The sequence below is a fragment of the Cataglyphis hispanica genome, chromosome 1 (genome assembly GCF_021464435.1).
Source record: "Cataglyphis hispanica isolate Lineage 1 chromosome 1, ULB_Chis1_1.0, whole genome shotgun sequence".
Classification (NCBI taxonomy): domain Eukaryota; kingdom Metazoa; phylum Arthropoda; class Insecta; order Hymenoptera; family Formicidae; genus Cataglyphis; species Cataglyphis hispanica.
Genome location: NC_065954.1, coordinates 4,950,937 through 4,975,469, shown reverse-complemented (window position 1 = coordinate 4,975,469; position 24,533 = coordinate 4,950,937). Strand labels below are relative to the sequence as shown.

General features: G+C 32.1%; 1 protein-coding gene across 1 annotated transcript; it reads left to right on the top strand.

The window, feature by feature from the left end:
• The first annotated feature begins 454 nt into the window (after window positions 1–454).
• Window positions 455–2,474, top strand: LOC126850680 (UDP-glucosyltransferase 2-like). The gene is made up of 4 exons (XM_050593921.1): window positions 455–985; window positions 1,381–1,751; window positions 1,909–2,128; window positions 2,251–2,474. The coding sequence occupies exons 1-4, from the start codon at window positions 463–465 to the stop codon at window positions 2,472–2,474; spliced, it is 1,338 nt and encodes a 445-aa protein (XP_050449878.1). The 5' UTR covers window positions 455–462.
• Window positions 2,475–24,533: the final 22,059 nt, after the last annotated feature.

The window sequence follows — 24,533 nt, the reverse complement described above, 5'->3', positions numbered from 1 at the left end:
TGTATATCTTATTCGTAATTTCATGTCATATGCAATATTAATATTCGCTTTGATAATCGAATACTTTAAATATATTCTAAAATTTTACATATATTTATAATTTAAAACTTAAGTATTTTATCACACAGATGCAAGAATTGTGAAATTTACTCGCTAACTGATATAAAAAATACATAAAAAAGTTTTACGTTACCATTATTTTTAATTTCTAAAAAAAAAAACTAATTTGCATTCTCTATTAGAGCCATATGTCAAATATACATTTCTGAGAATACTTAAACATATGCTTTGCGTAATACTGTCAAAGCAATGATAATTATATTTTATATGTCATTATTTGTTACAAAATGAATAAATATGTATACTTTATCTTTAGTAAAAAATGAGACTGTAGAGACTTATATAGATAGAAGTAGGCATTTTGCTGCAATAGCAAGTCAATAATTTTTACATTTCCGTTTGATGGTTAAAATTAAATTTTTATTACGTTTTGTTATTAATAGAAAAATGGGACCAAATGCCAAAATGACATTTTGGATAATGTGTTTTCTGTGCATCGTCACGCCATTCTTGGAAGCTGCAAGAATCTTAGCAATTATTCCGACACCATCCTATAGTCATCAAATTGCTTATCGATCATTATGGGCTGCTCTAAGCCAACGAGGACACGAACTCGTTGTTCTAACAACGGATCCAGTTAATGATCCTGCTATGACAAATTTAACAGAAATCGATTTCCATTCCAACTATAACGTACAAAAACTAAATTTTGTTAAAATTATGGAGCAATTTACATGGATAAATTTTGAATTTAACCAATTCTTCAATCTGTGCCATATTTATATAGAAAACATTTATAAACATTCAGAAGTACGTAAAATGTATGCAACAGATAGTGACCAAAAATTTGACGTAGTACTTGTAGAAATTGTAAAGACACCTGGTCTTTATCCGTTGGCGCACAGATTTAATGCACCTCTTATAGGTAAGAATAAAAAATATATAGCCTATATATTATTCACTATTTCTTATGCTTTGTCTAAACAAGATTATTTGGAGTCAATTTAAACTTTAAGTTTTTCAAGCAAAAGTATCAAGAAAGGTCATAACTTAATAAAATTTTAATTTTATAATTTTTATCTAAAATTAACTGAAGAATATAATTCAATTATCAATTTGGCTTAATTAATGTAAATATTTATTGTCATCCTTTGCGTTATTATTATGGAATTTAAAGACAGTTAAATATAAATAAGTAATTAGCTTAATTACTTTTCATATCATAAATGTGAGTGATGTATTCAGTATTGTTTTTTGCGCAGACTTTTAAATTCAAACATTTGATTTAAATAATCGCATTTGCGTAATGTTTATTTATAGGTGTAACATCACTAAAATTGTATAATCATGATTATTATCTTCTTGGTGCACCCGTTTTGCCATCACATCCATCAAATTGGGAAATGGAGAAAGCTACCGGTTTTAATCTATCATTGTGGCAGAGATTAAATAATTTTATTCAATATTGGTATTACTTATATTACGTGTTGAATTATTTTTTTCCTCAGCAGCAAGCAATAGCAGAAAAATATCTCGGAAAAAATATACCAGACATACGTGATATGGAAAGAAACATTAGTATTATACTTCAATACCAACAAGAAACTATATCTTTTATAAGACCAACAACACCTAATATTATAGTATTTGGAAATTTGCATATTTTAAAAGAACCTCCAGCTTTACCAAAAGTAATTTTATTACATTCAAACAATGTTGTTAAAAATTAATATTTATATCTAATATATTTGCTTCATATCTATAAAGCTATTGTTATTTTATATATTATTTATTTTTTGTAGAACAAATATACAAGTAAATATTATTGATAATTTTATCTTGTTTCAGGACTTGAATGAATTTTTGACAGATGCACCAAATGGATTTATTTACATGAGCCTAGGTTCAAATATATTTATGTCACAATTTTCTCAGCACGTATTAAATGTATTTCATAATGTCTTTGCAAGTTTGTCATGCAAAATTGTGTGGAAAATAGATAAAGAATTAAGAAATAAATCTGATAATATTTACACCGCTAAATGGTTGCCTCAACAGAGCCTTCTTGGTAAATTTATATTAGTGCCATAAGTAAAAATAAAAAAGATTAATTAAACTATAGTCTTTCTTTTAATATATGTATACATGTAATCATTAGTCATACATTTTGCTGTGCTTTCCGTTTTACAGCTCATCCAAAAATTAGATTGTTTATATATCAAGGTGGATTTCAAAGCACGGAAGAAGCTGTTTATAACGCGGTACCACTTATAGGAATACCAATTATGGCCGATCAGTTCGCCAATATTAACAAATTGGTATCTCTCGGAGTTGCAAAGTACTTAACTTATCAAAATATTTCGAGAGAAATTGTAAACGCATCCATAATAGATATTTTAAACGACAAAAGGTAATTATAAATATTGTTTGTAATTAAAGATAATATTAAATATTTTTTATAAAAATCCTTTATGCAATAAATTATATCTCTTAAATACGACAAGTTACTAATTATTTTCATATAAATCTAATTGTTATGCAACATTATCTCAAAACTTTTATATAATTAGGAAAAAAATGTAATTCTAAAATAAAAAGGATATATTTTTTTAAAACGTCCTATTATTTTTTTTCTCTAGATATAAAGAAAATATGCTTAAACTTAAAGCATTGAATGAAGATAAGCCTTATAATTTATTGGAAAATGCAATTTGGTGGATCGAATTTGTAATACGTCATAAAGGTGCTCCTCATTTTCGCTGCAGCATTGCTTATGATCCTTGGTACCAGAGAAATGATATGGATATTATAGCAATTTTATCAATTGCCATATTTGTAATATTATTTTTTATATTAGTAATAATTTATAAATTATTAAAAATAATATTTAATCGCATTACGAAAAAGCAAGTAAATGTTACAAAAAAAAATAATTAATTTTTTTTAGCATAATTTTATTTAATATATATAATTTTATTTTTTATAAAGAAATTAAAAAATATCAGAAGTCTATATTTATAAGAATTAAATATATTTATAAGATTTAAAAATACATTTTGTTGAGTTGCAAATAATCGAAGATAATATATTCGATTTCAAAATCTTAATTATCTAAAATTTAAAAAAATTATAAAAACATAAATGCAAAAAAAGAAATCTGTTGGCATCCATAATATATAGCTTAGTTATTAATTATTTTAAATATTTTTTACATACTGCTCTGTATAATAGTCTTTAAATTATATCATCCACAATTGCATAGATTTTTGTTAAATTACATCTATTTTTCTTTTTTTTTCATATTATTATACATTTTTAAGTTTTGACAAGTTCCAAAAAAATTAATACGTAATGCAAACTAAAATAATAAAAATAATATATACATATATATATATATATATATATATATATATATATATATATAAAATAATAAAAATATAATTATAAAAAATTATCTGTTGTTTTATTCGATTTAATTATTTATTGACACATTAACACATTAGACTAATTGCAGTTTGTAGATATAGTTTATAGTACAGAAACAACTTTTTTATTGTAATCTATTTCTATATATATATATATATATATATATATGTATATACATATGTTTTATCATAAGTTCCTATACAATATATGTTTATAAAAAAATAGAAGCAAAACAAGTCTATATTGTAAGATCAAAAACTATTTTCAATTTTAATTGGCTCTTTGCATTTGCGCTCTTTAACTTTATATCGCTCATTTCGATGAGTTACTCACGTTTTCTATTCCACTACAATTTCTATCACACATCGGAATTATGCATGAAGGAGAAAAGAAGTAGATACCATGAGACGAGAAAAGACCACTAGCTCCTGTATCTTACGAAGTATGTTGCCTGAAGGATGGAAAGATTCGAAGAGGCGGGTACAGCTATCGCAAAAAAGTACCCTATTACGAAGGCACCATTCGAGATACTCGAGACCTCGTCTTTTTCCTACAAAGAATGTAGAGTGCGATAAAACGGCGTTCAGAAAAGAGCGACGGATAACAGAGGCGAACAGAGTCATATACGTCTACGACAGCTATATCAGGATAGAATAAAATGACTCTCATGATATATGCACTCGGTCTCAAATCAGTTTTCATTTAATTCATCTGGTAATGTGGCGCTTATACATATGACATGTATTTAATGATCCAAGTCAAGCGCCGTGACGAGTAATATTAAAATTTTGATATGCCGAAAAACGTAACTATGCGAATGAAATATTTATAATAATTGCGTCGTTACTTTTTGTGCTAATAAGACATACGTAATTCATGATAATTACTATAGAATATGATTTAATGTTAAAGAGATATTAAGCTATATTTTTAGTAATTGAAAATAATTATAATATAAGTTAGAAAATATTAAAAACTTACAAATATTAATAACATATACTTATTTTTTCTTTCTACATAAAAAAAATGTACTAAGTACGGAAATATAATACGATTATAATTTTATGAGTTACACATTTATGTATGCTTAGATGAAACGATATTGCCTCGGCGAACTGATACGAAATTACTTCCTATTTCATGTAATCGTATAATTCGAGATTCCATGGTATATGCCTGTGTAGAGAAAGTCGTAGATACCGTGGGATAGTTTTCTACACAGCGGCACAAATTGCAACGCTTTACGCCTGATGAGATCGCATAAAGTCAGCGCAGATCGATATCGTCTTAAGAAATACAACGCCCCGAACCGCTTTCCTTCGAATCCAATTAAGCTTAAAGGGCTTTCAACGTGTCCATTCCGGAAATTATGCCACGGTAATTTCTTTCAGCACTTAAGTCGCGCGTTTATCGTTTAATTTGTATAGCCGCGGGCTCTATATATATATATATATATGTATATATTTCTCTGGTTCTTTTAAATATGTTTATTTCTTTAAAAACTGGTTTTTTTTCTGCCCCCCAAAATGTTAAAAAATTCTGCGTAACTAGCTTAAATTTTATTATTTAATAAATTTTATATTTAATTTCGTTATGAGATTTGTTATTGTATTGCTTTTCTATATAATACTAAGATCTTCATATATAAAGTCAAATGGCACAGCAAATTCTGTTAGTTTTTATGGATACATTAACGTTATCTTTAATTCCGTGTTACTACTTCACTGATTTGGAAAGGAATTTAGATAATGCGCTTCGGTCGAATAGTGACCCGTTTACGAGTTCAACGATGTTCGACCGCAATCTCTGTAGCAGAAGAATAGGCATAGTTAGATGTTGGTCGATCAAGCCCGCGCAATTGTGTCCGCGCGCGCTCTCCGTGTGTGTCATACGCGGCGAAACAATTAAAATTGCTTTCGCAGCCCGTAACGACCTCGCAAATTAGCCGTGGAAAGTCAAAGGGCGTCTCTCAGATGCGATGAAAGTAACGGCGCGCCAATTCGCAACGTGCTGACCTGCGGGCAAAACTGCAACCCTCCTCCACTACCTGCGGTTTCCGAAAGTGCCGAGTTCACCCACCGCACATACCGCTTATATCGCAGCGGTACTCAGACACACCTCTCTCTGCAACTACTATTATCTCTTCTAAACGATTTGTTCGACGCGAACTAACGCGCTGATAGTCGTACAAGCGAGATTAGTCGCGGTCCAGCAACTTTGGATCGCGTAGCCTGGTGAGATTTTATGCATCAGCGTTGTATGTACGTGCAAAGCGAAATGGACGGAAATGTAGTATCTCCCAACTAGTCGCCTCGTTACAGCGTGTGTAAATCGGATACGTCGAATCGAACAGCGACTGCATTTCGTTACATGAGCGTTAAAGTATGCACGATATCTATTTGATAGAATCGTTTTGGCACTACTCGAACGTGAAGAGATAAAAAAGAAGACGTTGCGCGAATTATTATCACGGTGTGGAAAGTGTTATCGCGCACAAAGTTTGCACTTGTAATCTATGTGCATTCTGCGAATTTGTGACAATATATATATATATATATAAAAAAAAAGCAACTGCAGAAAACAAAAGTACGCGTCGACAAGAGTATTGGTGAGAAAACGTGGTTAATTCGCTTCTCTTCGTGGCATTTCGCAACGGAGAGAGGGTGGCGGTCGCGGCTAGACGTTTATTTCCATACGTTTATTTCCATGCGTTTATTTCCATTCAGCCCGGTTGCCGTCGCGAAGGACCGACAGAGAGGAAGCGAGAGTCGCATTTGTACGTTAAGCCGCATTTGCACGTTGCCAAGCTCCCCCAAACTACTCCGGACATTGTTTGGCGTTCTGGCGGGGCCGGAATGGAGAGTAAACGGGGGGATACCTAGAAGCTGAGAGACACGTACACGGCATAGGGTGCGAGCGGCGAACTGAGATGGAGAAAAGCAGGGGGGAAAGGGAAAGCTCGCAATTCCCGGATCCACGAATTCGATCCGCTTCACGGAACAGAGGCAGCTTGCAAAACTTGCGAAACTGCCACGCGACGCGAGAGGCTGTTATTACGCGACCCCCCAACGCAAACTCTCTGGTATAGTCGGATGGTGGAGAAGTACGCACGATTCGCTGGACACGTCAAGCAGATCTTGGACACTAGGTATTTCCGGTAGATGTGTTATGATAGCGAGAAAAGACAGAACTTGGAGAATAGAAGTAAAAGTTTGCGACTCACTCTTGCATGTATAGATACATGATACGAAAGAATCAACCATTGTTCGTGCTTGATTAATTTATATGCACATTACAAAGATAATGCAATGAAATTTTGAGCGAAACCTACTTTTTTCATAAAGAATATTTGCAGCTTTTACCGAGAAATGTTAATAATTTAGAATGCCTCCGCGAAGCGAGACCTCGATGAGTTGTTACGCGTCGTAATAAAGCGGCCTGAAAAAACTGGAAAGTGATTGCAAGGCTATAAGAAATAAGAAATAATATATTCTTCCCTCATCGACTTAGGTGATTAGAACGAGCAATGCACTTATTGCGCTCCACTAAACTTTGTTTTCCAGGAAAAACTCAGTTTTCTCTTATTTTGCATTTAAGTTGCTTTATAAAAGAATATTAATTAATGCGTTCTTTGCTAACTTTTAAGTTTTTTTATATTCACCTGTCGAAGGCAAGTCAAAGGCTAATGTGTAATTTTCGTACTTTTAATAATGATTGAATATTATTTCTAAACAAAAGTAACAAAATCTTATTAATTGTTTTGTATTCTGTACTTTGATTATTAAGATTAATAAGATTTTTTATTAGTTATATATATGTATAAATATTTTTTTATCTAAATTTATTTATTTATTTATTTTATATAAATTCTTTTATATAAATTTACATGTAATATTTTACTTTTAAGAATATAATATTTTTTGACAATTAAACAATTGTCAATGCTCGAACAAAAATAAATGATAATTTATGTATAAATAATTTATGTTGATGAATATCATAAATACAATGATGAATATCAATAATCAACAATTTTAAATTAATTTAAATATAATTAAATTAAATTTAAATATCACGTTTAATCTAACTTTTTTTAACAGTTTTAACATTTTTTCTTCAATAATTTTTCTCTCAACAGAATTTGATAGTGCTAAAGTGGAAATATAAAATGTCACAGGTGACTCTGTATGATAGCTTTACTATATTTAGTCGCTATAGTATCCAAGAAGATAATGTCCAAATGTCAGTCGACTCGATAGTAACTCAAAGTAACGGTATATAAATTGTGTTGTCTTCACCTTATAACCTTGACGTCACGATAATAATGCGCATGTATATACAGAGTGGACTTTTTTCTGTAAAATGTAAAATAGAGTTTAAATTTCGAAGCTGTATATATGTATGTATGTTGTTAATATTAATTAATATTAATTATAATTATAAGATTTCTATCATTATTCCTTCACTTTTAAAAGGATAAATAAATAATATAATATTTACTTTCATAAATAGGTAAGATAATATTTTAGTTTTCGTATAATTCAATCTATATTAAATGTATTTTATAATAAAATAAAATTCAATTCCAGATTTATCTACATTAGCATATTAAAAAGTGTTAAAAAAATAAAAAATATTTAATTAAATATTAGCTACAATAAAAATGATTCCAAATTTGTATAATAGTTAATTGTTGAGGGTAAATGCATTGTGAATTTACAGTGATACACTATATACATATACGGTATGTCGATACTGTAGGCGCCGAATACATTAGAATGTCTGCCTCGGACAGTGGTCTATACACCGCATATGACGAATTCAGAATGTCATTTACGTTTGATCACTTTAATCAAAAATATCGCAACACGCAACACATATTTATATTATACTATCATCTAGAAATAAAATAAAACATAAATTTAATAAAAAAAAAACAAACGATTTATACATAAACAGAAATTGATTTAATTTGAGATAGCAGCCTTAAACAACCTTATCAGATATGATTGACATTTATGTCAAACAAATAATGTGCGAGCAAATATCTCTGTGATAAATATCAGTAAACGGAGACAAATATCTCTGTACTCATAAAATTGTCATTACTTTATCTGATTATTTTTAATAATTGCAAAATGTTTATATCCTGGGAACGCCAATCATTCAGAAAACTTAAAAACATTCTATAACTAATTGTAAATTTGCTTTCATATTTCTTCCGAGTATTCTATAAATTCACACCTCTAAGTATATAGTTTATTTAATGTTGTGCAAGAGAAAATATATTATATACAAATTGTATACGCAAATACCTGTTTATATATTTTTCCAAATAAATTTTTGTATAAACGATATATACTTTTTTGTACTACTTCTTATATTATTTATCATTATTTAAATGCTAAAATTAAATGATGAAATCTTAACCGCTTTTTCTTTTGCTAATTACATACATACAGAAAATAATTTTTGTTACATGTTCGGCGATCAGGGCGATGTGTATTATTTTAATGCATTCGTGTTTGTTAAATATGTAAGTATATAAAGCAAAAGAGAGTAAACGTGTCTCGCGTCAAACTTTTACAGGGAAAGCATCTTCCGTGTTCTAAGTCCACGATCGATACTTCCCTTGAGGTGCCTCTCGCTGTTGCTACGGCTATTATTACAGCAGCAACAAAAACGGGATACATGGATGAAAGTTGATAGCTATCGGGTATTACTTCCGCATCCATATATTCATCATGTTCTTTTGCGCGTTGCACTATAGGTAGACTCCACAAAAAAGAATTCGATTTTATATTCATTAGTTTTGTAATTTCATGCCATATATTTGTGCGTTCTCTAGACAGAAATATAATAGAAAAGATTGTAAGTATGAATTATTTATAATTATGTAAAAATTTCATATGTAAAAAGCTATTCTAAAATATGAATACATTAAAAATACGCATTAGTTGCAATTTATTAACGATCATATTTCAAATCGTTAAAAGCATTAACGTCTTGTATATTAAATATATTATTATATAATTAAGTATATTATTATATAATTATTTGATATACACATACACTTTATGCGATGGACACGAGCGATACGAGTTTATTCAAATATCAAAGATCAAATAATATAACTCATATAATATACAATTATATAATAAATCTTGTTATATTAAACCGCATGCATATATATACATAGTAAGATTAACATAAGAATATATGTTAAAAATTTTATATATATTTTTATTAAAAAATAAAGAATTTGAATTATATCTAATATATAACGGATATGTGATATTATTATATTCTTTCATTTCCAGTAGATATTGAAAATTAATTAATATGTATATTTATATCGATTTATTTATGTATATATTTGAACAAATCGTAATATTATTCGTTTTTAATATCCACTGTCTTTAGTGAAGAAATAAGTTCAATATTGCACGGAAACTCGCAACGCAATACTTCTATTCGCTCGACAGAAATAAATATACTTCCAATATTCTATCCTTTGTATCCGGCACGATTAAGAGCGCCCATTTAATAACTGCACGATGAAAACTTGGAAAGATTGCCCCCTCTAATTGTAAAGATTAATAATGATCGATATCCATCCAGATTCTCGAAGGAACTGGGATATGAGCGCGAAAAAGAGGAAAGAATGGACGTGAGTGAGACGAGTTACGACTCGACTGAGCCACTCAGAAAGTAATTTGCTCGATGCTCGAATGAACAGAAGGAATCGTGCGTTCACAGAAGGTGAGAAGCGTAAGGAAGGGAGAGGTCGAGGAAAAGAGGGTGGGAAGAATGAAAAACTGCAGGTCGTTGGATTCCACGCGTAAATAGGAAGAAAGTCGGTGACGACTGCTGCAAAGAGGGAAAATGCAAAATGGCTCTGTAGGATGTACCGATAAAAGCTCACTGCCGCACTCTTTCACCCCCCTCATCTCATTGTAACGCCTTCATTTCCAAAGTAAATGAAGACGCGCCCTCAGCTGAACGCATCGCTGCAAAAACATAAACAGTCAGCACAGCGTGAGAAGGTACACGAGAAGGAAAGACGCTTGAAAAGATTTATACTTTCCTTGTAGTATCACCATATAAAACGAAAAAAGGTGAAAATGTTCTATTAGAAACGGCCTATTAGAAACGGAAAGATATAGTTATCTCTTATATATGTTCGCATTCATATTTTTCTGTAAAAAAGGCAGAACTTCCTGTAGAAAAAGCAAAACTTTGAAGTTACATCTAATGATGTGGCTAGAAGTTAAATTGCGCGTTGCAGGATGTGAGAAACATTATAATTTAACTAAATATTAATATACATATAATTAATTAAGTAAAATTATTTTAAATTATTTTAATTATTTTAAAATATTTTTTTCTATGAAAAACAAAGTACAAATAATTTTCCATCAATGAAATTTTGTTGCGACATATCATACACATTTCTAAGTTCTGCGTTACATTCTGTTCCACGCCCGCATGATTTCCACAATGAATATTAATTATCAAAATTCTCACGGAACTTCAGTAGAATCCGCCTCACTGCACAGAAACAACATGCGTTGACACGACGGCGCGTGGAATAATCACGTAAATGTCATTATGCTAGAGAAACTTTGCGTCTAGAATAATAAGGAAGTATAAATGCAAATGAAAATTATGAAAATGAGTCATTAAGCATGCATCAGTATTGCGATTTCCTCTTATATACATATAACAGGATTTTAATTAATTATATTGCACATTTGAAAACGAGTAGGTAGCACGATTTATTATCCGTGAAAGAAATCTGTAAAAATTATCTCGTTAGAAACGCCCGTATATTGTCCGTTTCACGTAATAAATTTCGCTTTCGTATAGCTTCTCTCTTTTTTTCACGCAAGCTGCTGTTAGCGCGCGAGCATTATGGACGTATAATCGTAGAAAACCGTCTGAGCCTGAGAGGTTCTGTCAAGTGTTCAGCAAATCGACGACGCGTTTGCCGCTATCTTAGGGGAAAATTTGATTACTCGTCTCTCGTGTCGGCTGGCGAACTAGATTGACGTAAATCTCTCTTCTACCATTTTGCTCGTGTCTCTTATTCGTGACACGACGACTTATGAAAAATCCACAAGATCTTATGACAGCTTTATCAGTCAGTGAGGCATGCGCCATTCACTGCTGAGAATTTTCGTTATTCTTTGAACTTTGTTTTATAGATAAATTATACGCATGTCGCAAAGAATTTCACAAAAATATCATTTATTGAAAAGTTATATATAATTATTTTATGAGACACCTTTCTCTCTCTCTCTCTCTCTCTCTCTCTCTCTCCTCTCTGTTTTTTCTCCTTGTTTCTGTCAAACTGTTATATCTTATAGCAATTAGTTTACATTAAATATTGAGTTAAAAGTCACTCAATATATATGTTGTTTATCTTTAACTGTTATTGTATCGTTGCCTTTCAGAATGCTGAATTGGTTTGTCTGTTTCAAATTACCAATTTGCATTACATTGCATTATATTGTACAAAGTTTGTAATCGCGGAAACAGTATGTATGTATATTATCAATATTAAACGTGCAGTTTAATAAGTTCGTCGCAAAGCGTTAACTCTTGGCGTTATCGCATCGAATAGTTTATGCTGCAATGACACACTAGTAGTTTTGAAAATATATACTACGATGCAACATGTAGGTATGTATATATACTCGCCGATGGAGCAGTAAATATTCTTTCTCATGCATTATGTAAACGCAGAGTATCTTGTTTCCTGCGTTACTGCGCGCCCAAGAGACCTCGATTCTTTATGAGTGCTTTTTCTTTTGTTTATATAGCGGGCTTGACACCCTCTTCCTCCCCCTCCTCCTCCTCCTCCCCTACGATAACGATACATCGACGACGCGGTGCATGTGCGCAAACTGTTGTTAGTGCATCCGTAAAGTCCTCATGATGAAATATAATTTCATTTCAAGACCGCAAGCCTTGTGATATCGATTATGATCTTGGTTGCGGAAAATGACACATTTTATAAATAGAAATTTTCAATGTAAATAAAGTAAATAATAAAACGTTTATTTACTTAATTTCTTTTCAATAGCTCTTATTCAATATCAATAAACAATGAAAAAAAAAAGATTGTTTTTTATGCCACTGTTGAAAAAATATTATTGCGCTTCATGTTATTTATAACTAGCAGAGAGAGAGAGAGAGAAAGGCTCGAATTAATAACTCGTTTTTAAGTATTTAATAGAAATGACAATACGATTACATATCAATGTCCTCGAATCTGTTTGTCGACAGGTACGCAGACAGTAAATACAAGCTCGTTGAAACAACACGAATCGAGGCATAAAAAAATCGATGAAGCGAACATTTACATTTCCAGGCAAAGCGTATTTCTAACTCGTTGCATTGACGAAGTGACAATCGCAAAAATAGAAATTCACAAAGTCTAATCGAGAATTTTTTTTCTCGACACACAACAATGCGTTGTTATTTCTCAATTAATAATGAGCAAAGTAAATATTTTCGAGTAGAAAGAGTTCTTAATTTCGAGTAAGGTGCATTTCCTGTAATCTTGTTCGCTTCCGTCTTCTTTTCCGCTGAGATCTTTGCCATTCCTCTCATGCGTAACATCAAAGCTGTACTTCTTGCTATTTGGTATTCGAATTGTTACCTCCGGCATCAGTCAAAATTTCTTGCACGTATATCGCCAGATATTCAGCACCAAATATCGCCCATACCTTTTATGCAAAACGTCAAATTTCATCGAAACCACGGGAAGCTAGGTTGACTGAACGCGGAGGAACATGTCCGATCACGTGCATTGCCTTTAAAAATATGTAAACAGAAAATATTATTATCGTATTCTTTGATATTATGTGTATCATGCCGCAAGCATTTTTATACATTTTTTTTTTTTTTAATACAGCGCACATTTCTATTTTGAATGCGATCACATATTATTAATTAATTTTTTTCAATTACTGACAAAAATAAAAATTTTCTATTATTCCAATGCAATTTTTGGGTTATTTATAATCAGTATCAACAATGCAACATAAATCCTTTTATAATTTTTTGTTTGCATAAATTGCAACGCATAGCATTGCCATGTAAACATGCTCAAATCTCTGATTGTGAGCAGTAACGCCAATGCAAACTTTGCTATGCATATAATACATTGCGTGCGACGCCGAGCATGAAATCCTGGCATAAACATATATATAACTTTCGTTGCGATCTGTTATGTTAACGTGCGGTGTTTCTGCATATCATCGTTGCAAGGATAACGCGAGTATACACGAGATGAAGCTTAATCAATACATAAAACCATATATATACAATATAGAATATCACAAAATCATCATGGCACTTTTCATCTCTAGATTATTTCATTAACTTGTTAACTTTTGTTTCTTACTTAGAATAGATATCGAGATAACAGAAAGTAAGTTGATAAGTATTATAATTTAAATTATAAAAATAATTATTTTTTAACTTATATAACACTTATATAACACTATTGAGATTTTATTAAAATAAACCTCAAGAGAATATTTATATCCCATATTTTTTTATTCTCAAATATTTATCTTTATTCTCTATTTCACTTTATATTACTTTTAATTTAGCAAAATCTCTTATTTAATGTAAAAGGTTAAAAACTTAAAACAAATAATGTATAATTATATTTTGATTTGAAAAATTTAAGCGAAAATATCCATACGTGGATATTGTGTTTTGTTGTAATGGCATTGCTCCATTACAACAAAGTATATTTTTATTAATTTATTACTATGTCCTGCACTTACTATAAATGAAGGAAGCGTTTTTTTTTTTTTTTGTTTGAATGTATTCGCTTATAAATCTATGCAGCTTCTTCGTTGCATAAAGAGAAATATCTTGGTGAGATATACATAAGAGGATGTAAGAACATGGAAGCGCACTTAACGGATAACGATTATACTTATATCTTCTTTATATAGATACTGCAACATATTGAATGTGCCCAATATATATATTTATTTATAGTAATATTATTTCAATAGTTAAAATAAATAATATTATAATAGAAATTTTTATTAAAATTGTTATACTAAACTTTACATGAATCATAAACACTGATCGATTTTTATTCAATTAATATGCTTTTCGATATGTATGTTTATATAATAGTGAGTATATATTCTAAATATATTCTTCCATTAGTTATTTGTCATACAAAACTTTATCAGATATAACTGGTGAGGAAAATTTTACTCCTGCCATCTAGACAGTCATCGGAATACAATACGTATCAAACGAATGTTCGTTGTGTCAGATTCCGGAAAGTGTGGAAGTGCGAGATCCGAAAAATCCATCAGCAAGCAAATGGAGACAAGTATTGGTATAAGGTGCACGATCGGTTTACGCAAAAAGCCGATAACATTAAGTGAGAGAGAGATATGTATATATATATATATATATATATATATATATATATATATATATATATATTTGCATTGTGCAGAATAAACTATGCATTTTGGTATATATACCAATAATAATATATACCAAAATGCACAGTTTATTCTGCACAATGCAAATTAAATTGTAATAAAATATATAACATCATAAACTCGCTTTGCGCCTGAAATACATACTGATACAAAAACATGATCAACACATTGTTTAAATAATGCAAAAATCATATCCAAAATGTTCAAAACATTTTTCAAGCTCATAAAAATTATAAAGCTAAATAGAATAATGAAAAATGTTTGAGAATGAAGAGGTAAATAAGATATAAATATTCTCTTGAGGTTTATTTAGATATTTCTTAAATTATACAATATATAATTGTTTAATTTGCAGAAAGTAATTATTATGTTTTATACTATAATATTATACTATTAATATTATTATTATTTATATGTATATGCTTTTAAATATTTATTATGACGATAAATTGGAAACTATAAAAATAGACAAAATAATTTTTTTTTTTTTTAATTTTATAATTAAAACTTTAAACATGTAATTGCGCGTCTTTACTTAAATTTCTGCTATTAAAAAAAAATATTGCTGTCCTAGTTGTTTCAAACATTACGCGACGATATTTCTGAAAGAAAAAGAATAAAAGCGAAGAAAGATTTAGTAAGAGGGGATAGTTTTAATTTGTGGGCAAGAGCAACGGCAACTGCCGTCTTATTGGCAACTTATATTGGGTTTCTCCACTGCTATGATCAAGGCTAGACTTCACAGTAGCCACAGTTCTGGGCTAGAACGATCGATCCTGCCCTTTGTCCCGTACGAAAGATCCTTATTCCGTCGGGATATGCTTCCTTGTTGCTCACGATAGCTCGCAATAACGTAGAAAAATAAAGCATTGGCATTTCTTTTGATACAATCTCTCATACCTTGAAAAGACAAAAAAGTTTTCCACTTTTATTGCCATTAGAGTCTTCTTGCTTGTGCTTCGTTTCAGAGAAAAGTAGTGTATCTTTAAAATCGGGGCGTCTTAATTCTTTCTAGATGTTTTAATTTATAATCTTGATTTGTGTCTTAATTAATATTATTATCTGTGTTTTAATTAACATTATTACATATTAAGATATTTTTTAGAATAGCAGGAAGGTATAAATCAATAGATGTAATAATGGAATTGAAATTTAAAAAAATTGTCATTAATTATATAATGAAAAATTAATTGAATTATTGTATTATTACTTTATGCTCTAAAGTGCTAATTTGATTCGTGAAATTAATGATTCGTGTGTAATAACAATACCAATTTAATTTTTGCCTTGCGTTTTAAATGTTACATATTTTTGTTCCGCTAGCGTTTTTCGCATAATTATTATCTAGTGAAAGAAGGATGATATGTACAGGCTAGAACTATGTGCTCGTCCCTTTACAGGAATAAGTAAACCATATTTACATACATTTGAAGAAAGTTTTGCCGTTATTCCATCATCTCTGCGAGAGCATTTACACAATTCAGCATCCTGCGTCGAGAATTTATGTTTCATAATGAGCCGGCAAATTTACGATTAATATTAGAAAAGTTGTCGGCAGGGTTTATTTTCTGACAGGCTCTTTATCGAAAAACCGCGATCGTTTGCTCTCGACGTGTTCCTGGCACTCGAAAGCACTTGTTAGTTATCATAGCGATTCGTTTTCATGAAAACTCGGCTCTACTAAAACTCAATAATACCGCAACAAGCCTTTCAACTCGATTCTTCACTTCAAAGGGCGCATTCGATTCACTTTTTCGCCGCCATCGATCGATATAACGCTTCGGCCACGGTCGTCTCCCGAGAGGTCATTCCGTCGAGATTGTGGACGATTCGGGAAGTATCTTCGATCGTACCGGGAACAATGCTTAAGTGGCTGTTATCGCGTTTCAGCACAAGCCACAGGGCGTTCCTGACCCATTTCGGGGAAGATCCTGCGGGATGCAATAATGTCCTCTCCTCCGCGAGAGCACGTACCTCGGCGCAATGTAATGAGAATTGCATTGTGCATTATCGTAAACGTAGCCGCTTCCCGAGTGTCCCCTAGGTAATTATCCGGCAGTTGGAGAGGACTCGGACAAGCCGGTGTGTTCTTCCGAACGAGAGAGAGAGAGAGAGAGAATCTTACATACCAACAATTTTGCCCATTATCGAATAGATCGAGATGCACGTATCCTCTCGAACGTTTAACAATGCGCATATTTATTCGCAATACTTATTGCTATAATTGCGCCAAATGCAAACTATGTAGCATAGTAAGGTCTGACCTTATATAGCAAGCTCACTCACATAAACACGACATTTTATGGGAGAACTCAAATTGACTACGCGGAAAGGAACTGACTGGTGCAAAAAAAAAAAAACATTGAAATTGAGGGTTATTTTACACTGATTACCACACGATATTCGCCGAGGGCTGGAACTGCCTATGTTGTAACACTCCCGCGGGAAATCTATTTCATTTCGTGCACGAATTATATCGCAAAACAAGCAAGTACGTCTTATCGTTTCGTTAACTCATCGCAAACAGCCCCCTTTTTTCATTACAAACGCAGTATGCCTCCGGATTAAATCGAATTAAATCGTGCAGAAAATGAAAAATGGTATAATAAATATCGTGCAATTTGCTGGAAATACACAAAAGATTTTATTTAACGTTAAATCAAAATATATGCGCATGATAAAATCGTGTGTGTGTGTGTGTGTGTGTGTGTAAAGAAATTAAATAAAATATAAATCAATCCACGCGCGAGAGAATCTCACGTCTGATACTCCATTCATCGTTTTCCCCGAGGAAAACTTTACCGCTTTTCTTTCGCTCGAACTTTCTCTCACTTCTAGAAGAGAAGAAGGGAGGATTCCGCGTTGATGGTCACGGGACGGGACGAGAAGTACGAAACGAGTTCGAAGCTCGTTAACATGAGAAAGCACGCGGGATTGGCAAAAATGTCGTTTCTTCCGACCAGGAGAACAACGGGAAAATTACGTCCAGCCATTTAACTGCGACGTTTGCTTTCAACGGCCCGCCGTCGCGCCGCCGACAACAAAAGGTGAGCGGAATAAGCAGGCCTTTTATTCTTCCCGTAGATTTATGAATATTTGCGGAATAAAAGTATACCCGGGAGCAATATATATATATATATATATATATATATATATATATATATATATATATCGCTTTATAAAACGGCCACCGACGTCGCGTCGCATCGCCTGCTGCGATGGTTGTAGCGTCGCTATTCGCGCCGCATGCCATGCATCGAAGCGTACAAGTAACGATAGCCGAAGTCTACTATGGTCTGCAGACTATACCCCGTCGTAGAAATTGGGTGCAGGAATATAAATCCATCCCCGTGCTATTCTTCTCCTTTACATCAAAACATTTCTGAAATTGGACCGATACACATAGGATGTAACTAACGCTTCTTGATGCATGTCTCTATGCGCAGTGGGTATATTAATTTTTTTTTGCATTCCAAAACATATGAGAACAGTTTCTGATTTGCTGGTGTTTGCTAATGTCGAGAATTCTGCTATCAACAAGTTAATATACATTGGTAATGGCATGTCTATAATATAATATTTTCGAGCTCGTTTATTAAACAAGTGTTGATAAATGATTTCATGTATATATCTTGCATTTTTATTAATCTTTCATTAGTCGCATTATCCAATAAATATTGTATAAATACGTAAAGCCAAATTAAAATAAAAATTATTAAAAAATAAAAATTATTTTTGTTTTATCCTATTTATTTTAAGCTATATTTACTAACACTTTAGTTCTTTTTATCCATCTTAGGTAATAAAAATTACGACTAACAGAGAGTTAAGCTCGACAATTGCAACGAATTATTTGCACGAGACGAATCATATTTTTAACAGTGGATTAGAAACTACTGTTCATGTAATGAACAATTCGAGCTTGTGAAAATGTTTCCTTAACGATACAGCGTAACATATTTGCGAATTTCGGGTAGTTCGCATGACTCATATCCGCAATGTTCGCGGTATTTGAAATTTGGCCGACATTACCGCCGGCTACCTTCCACGAACTTTCAAATAACATTCCTAAACGTGAGTACATGATACTAGTGTAAATGCTCTCGCATACGGCGAGATGTTACTGTAATAGCCAACTGAAATTCCAAGCGCGAGCAAGCGGCAATAGTCGGGTATATAGGCGGCTTTGGCAACTTTATCGATACCTGTCGTCCAGAGACGCCAGTGAAATAAATGAAACATTAAATTTTAATACTTTTGGATCCGTATCAACAGCTTCGGGACAGAAAGTCACTTTAATCTAGTTCAATGCGCGCTGAATGGCGTTAGCGGACATTCCGCGATGTGAAATCGATGATTTGTGACAGAGGACTTTTCGTTTCTCGCTTCATATGATCTACGCGAGAAGCAGTCTTTGCTCTGTGAAAATATATTATTATTATGTACACAAATTTATTATTATGCACACAATATTATGAATATGCACATATATTATTATTATGCACACAAATTTTATCGTTTAATGTTTAACAACAATCTATCGAAATCGATGGAATTCAATTTATGTAATTTTATTATTGTTTTCTGCGCAATATATATATATATATATATATATATATATATATATATATATTTTATGCATGTCGTATAATATCATCTAGGAATTATTTAAAATTTTCGCAAGTTATTCTTATACCGAGAATAAGAACAAGGCGAAATAAAAATTGCCGAAATAACACCGAAGGATCCGTGTAAGAAACTGAGTCGTATAAATATCTCTTTCAAAATGTCTTGTAATATCGAGGTCGAATATTCTGTTCTCCGTCTGTCTTTTGTGGCGTTCCTATTCAGCAGAACATGGAAAAGTTCTCTTTGTGCAGTATGAAATCTTCCTACTTCATCATACGAGAAGGACGGATCATAAGACCATCCACGATCCACCATTCCCACGAATAAGTGAATGGTCACAAGACGTTTTCTATCTCTTTCAAAAATTGTTTTAACAATTTTTGAATATCCATAATAAAAATATTAAACTGTAAATATATGATTTTTAAGAAAAAAGATTTTTGTTTTTTTATATTAAACAATTTTATATTAAATAATTATCTTCATTATCTAATATTATGCTTTTGTGCCTGAAAAAATATGGGAGATATTTTGACTTTGCATGATATATTTTTCTATTATTTCGCAGAACATATTTTCTGTACAATAATACGAATAAAATGAATCTAATTTTGCGATACAGGAATTTCTATCTATGACAATGCAAGATATCTGACGAATATTATTATCGCATTGCTCCTTTGATTTTACCATTCTTTTCGTTTATAATAGAAATGTCAATTTTGCAATTAATGACACGATTTAATTTAATTTGTCACATTTTGCGGAACATTTTTTATAAAATTATTCTCATGAGAAGAATGTTTGTAGACACTCATTCAGGAAAGACTAATTTTAGGATGAGGGGCGAAAGCGGAGAGAGGTGTGTCGCGAGAATAAAATTATCTTCTCTGCAAGATATGAAATAATATCGTTCCTTCCATGTAAGACAAATCGCTATTTATTAGCAGCGTCCCATTCTTCTTAAGCTTCTCAAGTAACTCGATACGTAGAAGTTCATGAAATGAACTCGCTCGTTTTACTGCTGTCGTTCTGAAACTGGAAATATATTCTTCTTTGCGGCACCTCTGTGGTATTATTTTACGCGCACCGCTTGCAAAATTGCGATAATAAACGCTTTTTATTTCATTCTATGTGTCACAATTGAACGATTTGAGGCAAAAACATATTAAATCATATAAAAAAAAATTTCGAAAAAAATTTTATTTTAACAATAATTTTTTTATTATTATTGCAGCCAACAATTTCCTGTTCTTTAGTATATAAAATATATATTAAATAATGAATTTGGGAGTTGTAAACAATAATATTATATTTTATTTTAAATGATATAACTTTTTTATTAATTAATTCTTTATTTTTTATAATAATTTTATGCGAAACTCAAAGTTTATTAGATCCTTCAATTATATTACGCAAGAAATCGTATTGAATAATTGCAAATATATTTTAATATTAATTGATGGCATATTAATGCAAAAAGATATATAAATTTCATTGCCATTAATATTTTGCTGCGTTGCGCAGAATTAGCGCTCAATTGTGGTTTACCTTCGTATTTTAACTTATTTATACGATATCTGTTAAGTAATTGATTAGATTAATTAATCGAGTGTGCGGTCGGGGAGATGACCTCCCCTTGGTGTAGTATAGATCGGTACCTAAATATGATCATGGATGCGCTATCGGTTTACAAGAGATACCGCAACCCCCGGTATCCCAGCGCTGTTAAATTGAGGAAGCAATTTTACGAAAATCACGATTTGGTTGATTCGTGCGTCACGCGGACCCCCGTGTAATCCGTGGTTATCTGGTACGCTCGGTCTTTTCGCGTAATCCGTGCAATTATACCAGATCTCTCGGCGAATACCGAAAATTCCTCGCGGCTGGAAATGAGAGAGCACACAATGGAAAAGTTTAAGTGGCAAACCAACGGCTCGTTAGCCGGCGCGGAATGCGCAAACAGAAAGTACCGTTTTTATTGAAAACGGGCTGGTTACCGTAATTGGATGTAAGCATCATTCGTCGTATAACTTTATCCATACCTGACTGGAAAGTATTTAAATGGGAATAGGAAATGTGTAAAACTCGCGGGGAATATCGTAACACACGTACGAAGTGAGTGCCTCTCTACGTAAATAGCGACGAAAATAAAATCTCGTTTGTCAGAATTAAATGGCAAACACGTTCAAATTCTCGGAATAAGTATGATATTTGTGAAAGGGTTCTTTTTTAAAATTAAGTTACATTTCTTCAAAAACAAGAGAAATATTTTAAATGTTTCTGCATGCATGTCTTCCTCGAAAAGACAAATTCTCTTGAGAGATAATATTACGAAGGGAAAAGTTAAAATTATATACAAGGAAAATAATATTCTGCACATCTACTTTTGATATCGGCTGCAGTTGCGTTATTATTATTGTTTCGAAAGAATAGCTACGGAATGTCTCGTTGGCAAGATATTGATATTATCTGTATAATTGAAACGGAAAGATATAATTATTTCATTCCCTTTTGCTTCATAGATCGAGTTTCGTAACGCGGAGCTCCGTGTAATTCGGCTTTCTTGCGGTAGCCGTGTTCACGAAGTTCCGGCAACAAGTTACAACCTTCGACTTCTAGCCCGGCAACTTTAAGGGTGAAGAACTCGAGACGCGCGAATGTGTCAGACGCCATAGGCGTTCGCTTGATTCATGCTTGACTTCCTGCGGCGTGTAGGAATTGCCTGCCGCTAATCTAAGAAACTGATCATCGCGCATGCAAGCGTCGTGTAATTAACCGTGGCAGAACTCTTCCGATGCACACGATGTGCACGTATACGGCGAAAGACGGGAGTGGAGAGGCTAGGCTAACCGGACTAGTGATTAAAAAAGATCGTTCAAAAAAAATTATTACGAATCGATCGAATATTCATCAAAGATATCTTGCATTATCCAAAATATTAATTGCTACGATTTTATACGCTTAATCCGGTTTTTCACAGTGGCCAAATCACTGATATAATCTAAAAAAATGGAAAAAAAGAACGGAGGGTGGAATAATAGGGTCAAGAGTGTTGAAGAGAAAAGAACGACAACGTGTCGCCGCGATGTCCGTACAAGAAGAGACGGAAGAAGCGGTGGACGGTAGACGCTCGTCAGAGGGTGCATGCCGCCTCCGCGTTATGGCGAAAGGGCGGAAAGACGAAGGGATATAGAGTGGGCTCGCCCGGGCACGACATGGTCGCCCCCTTTATCAAAGACCTTGGCACTTTGCCACGTCGCAACGCATAATGAAACAGCACGTTGGGCTTCGGTTATACCGGCGCCAGAGCTCGTGTTTTGCCACCCGGAGAATAGTTTATTGTACCACGCCGCGTGTCTCCTTCGGCTCGCCATGTTATGTATGATATTCGTATTGGTTCATATTAAAGTCCTTAATGTACTACGGCCGGATGGATCTTCTTTTGATGCGGAACGCGTAGACGAAGCAATCTTCGTATCGAAACGAAATATATGCTAAGTATAATCCTTTGACGTTATATGCCAAGTGCGTTAAATCGCACTAAGGATTTTCTCTTGTAAAATTTCTCTACTATAATATCGTAGATGTTAATAATACAATCAGCACTTAACGCGATAGATTATTCACTGAAATTGGAGGATTCTCAACGAATCTCTCGTAGATGATCGTTCGACTCATTAATCCAAGATTATAGATATATTTTATTTAAAACCAAAAGTAAATTTTCATTAGAATTGATAAATAGTAGATTTTGCGTAATATATTCAAATCTTATAAACAATTAAGTTTCAATTTTTAATTATTTATATAAAATAAAAATTATAATAGAAATATTAATGTCTGAAGTAGCTGTTATTATTTTAATAATCTACAGTAAGATAATTTTTTATTTTGACAATTTAATTTTATATTTTTACGTTATTCAATCACTTAGAATTAAAAAACGATTGATGCCACGATTTTCAAATAATAAGTACTTTATCGATCTAAATGCAATCTTTCATTAAAAAATAACGACGCAATCAATATAGACGTCTTGGTCATTAAAAATATAACTTCTGTGAAACTTAATATTATGAAATACGATTCTCTATTGATTTAGATTGACTGAAGTGACATTGGTTAGTTTTGACATTCTCACAATTATTGAAAACATTAAAACTTTCTCAAACAAAGACGAACATTAATGTCCGTTTATCTGTTAATCGGGACAGCAGCGAAACGTCATGGTTTGTTAAACCATAGTTATATCCTCTTTGTATTCGAGAGTGCGGTTATCGGAGGAACTGTAGACGGCATAACGAGAAGGTTATTATCCGTGCTGCTTAATTTATGCAAGTAATAAACTCATGGCGCCATTATTGGCTCTGTGGCTACACGAGCGCGGTGAATACACGTGAGTATTCATAAGCAACGAGTCTCGAAATTTCGATGGCTGCCATCCCGGATAAGCTTTATATCACGAAGAATTAATGCAGATAGCAATTTATAATTTAGATGGAATGATTTGAAATAATAAAAATTTATCAAACAAATACATATATTACATTTCATTAACTTTTATAATCAATTTAGAATAAAATATTAAAATTCCTTGGCTGATATATCTAAAATTATCAAGTATTTTGCAGAATATAAATTAAAAATATAGAAGAGACTAAAAAGAGAGGAGCATTAATACATATATTACAACAATCTTATTTATATAATAAAAAAAAGTTTGTTACTCATGAAACTATAAATATTAATTTTGCTTCAGAAAGATTGTCTAAGAAAAGCGATGCATATATAAATATACATAAACATTTAGAAGAAATAAAATTCTTAATGATTTCTGAAATTTTTGTTTGTCGCAAGCGATTCGATTTGCGAAATTTTTCGTAATTCTTTATATAACATATCAAAGCATATTTTGATGCTGAC

Coding starts and splice junctions, on each gene's coding strand:
- LOC126850680 (XM_050593921.1), top strand. CDS start 463: ATGGTTAAAATTAAATTTTTATTACGTTTTGTTATTAATAGAAAAATG. Junction 1,752..1,908: donor AACCTCCAGCTTTACCAAAA/GTAATTTTATTA, acceptor ATCTTGTTTCAG/GACTTGAATGAATTTTTGAC. Junction 2,129..2,250: donor GCCTCAACAGAGCCTTCTTG/GTAAATTTATAT, acceptor TCCGTTTTACAG/CTCATCCAAAAATTAGATTG.